General features: G+C 40.0%; 2 protein-coding genes across 2 annotated transcripts; one reads left to right on the top strand and one right to left on the bottom strand.

Moving 5' to 3' along the window:
- The first annotated feature begins 3559 nt into the window (after nt 1–3559).
- LOC129727759 (coiled-coil domain-containing protein 97) lies at nt 3560–5434 on the top strand. The gene is made up of 3 exons (XM_055685901.1): nt 3560–3700; nt 3763–4980; nt 5082–5434. The coding sequence occupies exon 2, from the start codon at nt 3789–3791 to the stop codon at nt 4971–4973; it is 1185 nt and encodes a 394-aa protein (XP_055541876.1). The 5' UTR covers nt 3560–3700; nt 3763–3788; the 3' UTR covers nt 4974–4980; nt 5082–5434.
- LOC129727760 (uncharacterized) lies at nt 4974–6352 on the bottom strand. The gene is made up of 4 exons (XM_055685902.1): nt 6100–6352; nt 5886–6033; nt 5474–5762; nt 4974–5420 (listed from the first exon to the last, which is right to left on the bottom strand). Exons 1-4 carry the CDS (start codon nt 6115–6117, stop codon nt 5078–5080), a joined length of 798 nt encoding a protein of 265 aa, XP_055541877.1. The 5' UTR covers nt 6118–6352; the 3' UTR covers nt 4974–5077.
- Between the last annotated feature and the right edge of the window lie 177 nt (nt 6353–6529).

The raw sequence follows: 6529 nt of genomic DNA, 5'->3' as shown, positions 1-6529 counted from the left end.
TCCAAAAGCTAGGAAAATCATAAAACAAGAACATAGAACTGAATAAAATGTCACCGCCCGGCCAGGACTCACAATTGTAGACGATGCATCAACCGCATGCCGCATTGTCATGCTCGAATGATAAATTTTGAAACTATATTGTAAAACTGTCAATTTTGACCTGTGAGAGTGCATCGCACAATCTGGTTTTCGTTAAGTATAATATACGCTATGAGAGAAAAATCGACTGTCGCTAGTCGAACAGTTCGACTTTCTACTGGGGCGACGATATCTAGGCTGACCAGACGTACCGTTTTGAACGGGACAGTACCGTTTTGACGTAGGACTACGTCTTTGTTTTCTATACGAGATTACACTTTGTGGAAATGAAAATGAAACTGGCAAATGTTGCGTCAGATTTCAAACGGTTATAGCAAGCGAACGACTTAATGCATCTTAGTCATTTATATGTCGGTGGATAGATAAAATGTGTAACCACTTTTTGATATTATGTTCAACATTGTTGCTTTACTGCTTAATCGTGGAAAAAGGTGAAAAGTTTCAAGGTCAAGCTTTCCCATACATTTCCCTCGTTATTGGCTTGCTTCCCAAGCACAGATAACAATAGCATGGACGAAATAATTTCCACTGCCTACATATTTTGACTCAACAAAGGGTTTTGGTTAATTTGTCTTTGTCTAAGCTGCGTGGCCACGCCTTAATGGTAAAAATCTACGCTGAACTCGATATAAAGGACTGCGTGTGGAAAATTCAGCTTCAGTTTAGTTTGTTCCACAATAGCGAGTGCGGTGCAGCTGTTAAAGCTTCGCGACATTGAGAAACGAGAGCTGCATACGAGTCAACTTCCAGGCACCGCGGAGCATGTTACCTTTATTCTGCACACGGCAGCAACAGTTACCATCGTTCGCTGCAGGATATTTTGCTGGCACAGCTACTGGAGGGCACAGCGGAAAGCAAATTTTATGCGCGGCCAACAAAATATTCATGGTGCGATTATCAGCGTTCTGTAGCACGAATTTCTAACTGAATATTATGGAATCGGTTCTTTTCAGAACTATAGATGCTTGAAGATAAGAGTTATGAGAATTTTCGCAACTACTACTAGTGTAAAATTTTCATGTATTCATGCATCGTTAGTTTTAAAATAACGACTAACAAAAATAAACGGTAGTGTTACCTATGAACAGTTTAGCGCAGCATATAATAATATTTAGTTTAGCATATGTTATATATTTAGTCCTACGTCACCATTTCATACAACCCCTAGGGCTGTATACCTTGTAGTATTTTCGACTATTTTTAACCGTCCCGTCTTTTTGCCATTTTGTACCGTTTTCGGAGACTCCTTGAAAAATTCTTAAATAAGGTTTTGCATTGAAATTTTCCTCAATGGAAAACAAGTTTTCAAGCAGCCAGAATTTTATGACGTGGGACTACGTCTTTCTTCACTATACTAAGGTACCTTCTGGGAAAACTGGATTGAACATGTAACGTTTTTGGTTGGCGGAATGGAAGATTTTAGATGCTCATAGCGCTCAAACAACTGTTCCGATTTCAATAGTTAATATACCGTTGGAAAGCTAAAACATACAAGATTTGTATAACATGATAAATTCAGTTACCATTTTCTTATTACTCCGTGAAATATGCGGGAAAGTTTGAAGGTCGAATATCCACATACATTTTTCATACGATTGGTATATTTCCCTAACGCAGACTTCAAAAACATAGACGAAATGATTTCACGCATTCAGTCATTAGCTAGCAATGCCAGACAATTGGCATCGCATTCATCACCCAACGTAAACGACGAGAAAAAAAGCAGAGATGCTTCCAAGTAATTGGTTCTTCCCTCAATCACCCAAGTTCCCCACACTGAGTGACACTATAAAAGGACATTTCGTGTTGAGAGACGCTCGACCGTCAAAGTGAACAGTTCGGCTTCCCTTCGATCTGAGTTGGACCCCACCAGTGGTAATTTAATTCAGATATCGTTGTTGGAATACAGCCCGAAACTGGACGTGATCAGCACTGGGGACCTTTGGAAGCCGTTGGAAGGAACCATTGGAAGACTTGGAAGCCGTTTGGGTGCTGCCGATAGTGTAGGTATAGTGTGTCGTATATCAAGCCTGTGTGTCTGAGTAGCGTTGGTGAGTGTATGTGTGTGTGAGAAGCGTTAGCGTGTGTATGTGTGTGTGAGTAGCGTTAGCGCGTGTGTGTGTGTGTGTGAATGTGTGTGTGTGAATTTGTGTTTGTATGTGTGAATTTGTGTTTGTATGTGTGAATGTGTGTGTGTGAATGTGTGTGTGTCAATGTTTGTGTGTGGTTGAATGTGTGTTGTGAGTGACGTGTGTGTGAATGCGTGTGTGTTTGAATGTGTGTGTGTGTTTGAATGTGTGTGTGTGTGAATGTGTGTGTGTGTTTGAATGTGTGTGTGTGTGAGTGACGTGTGAGTATGTGTGAGTGACGTGTATGTATGTGTGACTGGCGTGTGTGTGTATGTGTGAGCGGCGTGTATGTGTGTAAGTGGCGTGTGTATGTAAGTGGCGTGCGTATATAAGTGGCGTGTGTATGTAAGTGGCGTGTGTATGTGTGTGTGCAAGTAGCGTGGGTGTGTCTAAGGAGCGTGTGCTTGTGAGTAGTGTGTGTATAAAGCGTGTGTGTATAACGTGTATGTGTGTGCAAAAATGCATTCATCCGAGGGAAATTTATTCATGACAGAATACTTTTATAGGCAACAAGTTAATAATTTTTCCTATTAGTTTGTATGCTATGGTTTATGTGTTTATGTTTACACCTTTATGTGTTTTTTTGTGAAGTGTTCATGGATTGTTGTGTTTGGTATTTGTACGTTTGGTGTGTGTTATATTCTATGGCTATGGCAGAATTAAATCTTCACACTCACAATAGTCCCACGTCAGGCCTACGTTTGTGCACTCAAGCACATACCCTTTAACTTTTTAATATTACTGTGTACGTTTTGTGCCTTCCTGACAATACCGCACCACTGGAAAGTATATCTCCTATCGTGAACTGACAAAAAAGTTGCGACTGAAAGTTGAGACCATGATAATTGTTAGTCAAATTCTCGATCATCCAAGTGACAAATTTCAGAAACTCATTGCAAAAATCAAAACTCTTTCACACTTTTCTACGCTAAATTTTATCAAAGTATTGTACAGGATCCAGTAGATTCATCAAAGCAATGAATAATTGTTTGCGTGCTTCGGTTGGTGAAATTTTTCAAAAATCAATTAGGGATCATTCAAATAATACATAACGCTCTAGGGGGTGGGGGGGTATTCAGCGGAGCGTTATATTGCATGTGGCAAACATGTAAAATTGCGTTACATGGGGGTGGGTGGGTATTGAAAATTGCCAAATGCCGCGTTATGTAATGTTTGATTGGTTCCCTATATGTGTCCCATTTTTTGAACCCATTTGTCCCGTTTTTATTCCGAAAAAATCTGGTCAGCCTATCCATATCACATCATTTCAAATTACTTTTTTTAAACTCTTTTTAATAAAATACATCTGCCTTTCACATTCGACATACAAGGTTTATTATATCTAGTAAATCATTTCGCCACTTTTGTGTGTAATTTAGTTAATGTATGCGTGAGCAATAGACGTAAACACTATAGAATTACCTGTCGTGTTATTGTTTACTATCTGTTTACTGTTTCTGGTGCATCTTACAGTACGCAGTCCTGTGTTCTTCCAGTGAAATTTCACAAATTACCATTATTTCATTATTTCCAGAAAAAAAAAAACAACAACATGTGAACATGCAGGAACCACAAACCAACAGTGACATGGTCGTACTTTCGGATAATAGGCAGGAGACTGCTTTGAATTTAGTGACCGAATCCGATTTGGTTGAGTATGTTTCGCGCGATCAAAAAGTGTTTTATAAAAGTCAACAAATTAATGACCCCGAACTTACCGTCGAAGAAAAACTAAGTATCCTCAAAGACGTGTTATCGAAAAGTCATACGACTTTTCTGTCTCGGTTCGGGCATTTTATTAAGGAAGACCACTTAAAATATTTCGAACAAGAGCACGAGACTTCCGGTTACAGCCCGGATGAACGGTATGAAGTGGAATACTATCTGGAGAAGATTCGTAGGTCGCATAACGGTGGGCGGGAGCGGGAAGTACGCAACCGAAGATATGCGGCATTAAAGCAGTTGGTGCAGGATGGAAGCTATTTCAGCGAGACCGAAATGATGCAACGGGAACCGCTGCTATATGAACAGCTTGTCGGGCAGTACCTAAGCGAACAAGAACGAAAGGTACGAGACACGGCTGGATCGAAACCAGATAGTTTGGTTACGATTTTGTTCAATGGAATCGATAAAGATAATACTGATGCATTGCGCAAGGAGCAGCTGAGTGAGGAGACTAGAATGGAACAAGCGGCGGCCGAATATGAAGACGAGGACGACCCGGAGGATAACGGCCGGGAAAAAAGACCTGGAACGCCAGCCTTCTCCCGAGCCCAGTGGGGTAATTTTGATGAGGAAGAAGAAGAGCGACTCAAAAATATCCAACAAGAACAAGAAGCTAGGAAGCGCAACAAAAAGTACTCTGTTCCAGTTAATATGGTAACAGTTGGTGAACGAAACCTGCTGCGGGATGAGTTTATTGGAACTATGTATGCCAAATTTATATCTGGCGAGGATGGCGATTTCGATTATTCGAAAATTGATGATAGTACGGAGTTTGAGAATTTGGATATTATCGAACAAGATGAACAGGAGCGATATTTTGACAGCGAGGATGAGGATAACGAAGAATTGGGTCAACTGCATGACGTCTCGCAATCGCACATGCAATTGGACGATAGCGAGGAAGATGATCTGGATGTCTACATGAGGCATATTGATCAGCATTTGAAGAATCAGCAGAATATGGACCGAATGAATAGTCAGATGCGTGATATAAATTGTGAATACGAAAGCGATGATTAATTTGAGGGTAATAATAAATTTTGTTGTAGTTTATGTACCTACTGTCTATTGCATCTTATAAGAAACCTCAATATATTCAACTACTAGTCACTATTGTTTTGTTTCTAGGTCAAAGTCATAGTGAAATTGTAAGCATTCGGGTTGTACTGGTCATTTGAATCATCAAGGTCTAGACTTTCTTTTTTAATTTTTTTAACCGACAAACCCGAATCATCGGATGCATTGAGCATGGTTACAACGGGAGTCAAATGACGGTTCATGTGAGATACAATGTTTGCCAGGACCCAATGGCCAGTCCTGTCCTGGGAAACTCGCAGTTTTTTCTCTACTTGGCAGAACGGGCAAGTGACAAAGGCGACCATATTACCGTCCTCGATGTATTCTGCGGTGACCTGAATCGTGCTTAGTTTGTTGCAGAAATCGATATTTTTCACAGTACCATCACAACTAATAAAAAATATTAAATGTAAATTGTGCTTAATTTAAATCCAATGAATTACCGGTTGAAGTAGAACGTGTGAACACGTTCAGCCAATGAGCGGGCAGCATGTTCCGGTGAGTTCCCTTCGGGAAGGCTTTCTTTCCGACGCTTATCCCGAGCCCGGTTAATCTCTTCAAGTTTCATGTAACTAGCAATGCCCTTCTGCTGTAGGCATGCTCCTATCATTTTGATTTGCTGGGCTTCGCCACTCAAGATGTGAAAATTTTGTGGATTTCGGTAAAATTTACCGAAGTATTTTTTCATCTGTTCCTCGTCGCTAGTAGGGATGCGAAGAATTTGAGGAATTTCTGTGGATTGAAAAGTTGACATACGGATTTTCTGTTTAATAAAATTATAGAACTTGGTTCATAAAAATCGAATGAAGTTAGTGAAAGATTTTTTGGATATGTAATCTCGTTATTTGAACCTACCTCTTGCTTCGCTTTCTATTGTTTTCAAACTATCGTCACTGATAGCTTCCAAAGCGCAGTTGGCGGAATAACCGGTGAAGTCCAAAATATTTATTATGTGCTCCGGAATCAATCCAACATCTCGTTGAAGTAACATCCAAAACCGATCCTGTAACAGATATACAAAAATTATTGTAGAAATATATTATTTTGGCGGGTGTTTTCCTCTCTAGACCTTTATTACATCGACCATCCCGGAAGAAGAGTTTTCCACCGTTGAAGCGGCAATCGTGAAGCACTTTTTATTTTGAATAAATGATAAATATTTCTGGTACTTTTTGCTACTATTCGATTGCAATCGTGTCAGTCATTGTCATACTCACAGCTGAAAAAAATATACAACGCACACATGTGCAGCAAGGCAGGTTTGGAGCGTTGAATATTTTCTACGCATTTCACACAGAAGCCCTCCGTTCGACAAACATTCGTAAACATTTTGAAACGCTTGGAAATAAATACATGCTGCCGCAAGCGTTTCACTGTCTGACTGAAAACTTTCGTCAGTAGCGAACGCGAACGAAAGCTTTCAACTTTGGAAGCGTGTGAAAGGAAGTTGAACAGAAAAATATATTTTAAGCATGCGGTTAACAATACAAAACAAGGAG

The sequence above is a fragment of the Wyeomyia smithii genome, chromosome 3 (genome assembly GCF_029784165.1).
Source record: "Wyeomyia smithii strain HCP4-BCI-WySm-NY-G18 chromosome 3, ASM2978416v1, whole genome shotgun sequence".
Taxonomy (NCBI): Eukaryota; Metazoa; Arthropoda; class Insecta; order Diptera; family Culicidae; genus Wyeomyia; species Wyeomyia smithii.
This window is presented reverse-complemented; position numbering and strand designations above follow the sequence as displayed.

Coding starts and splice junctions, on each gene's coding strand:
- LOC129727759 (XM_055685901.1), top strand. CDS start 3,789: ATGCAGGAACCACAAACCAACAGTGACATGGTCGTACTTTCGGATAAT.
- LOC129727760 (XM_055685902.1), bottom strand. Junction 5,763..5,885: donor AATAGAAAGCGAAGCAAGAG/GTAGGTTCAAAT, acceptor TTCAATCCACAG/AAATTCCTCAAATTCTTCGC. Junction 5,421..5,473: donor CACACGTTCTACTTCAACCG/GTAATTCATTGG, acceptor ATTTTTTATTAG/TTGTGATGGTACTGTGAAAA.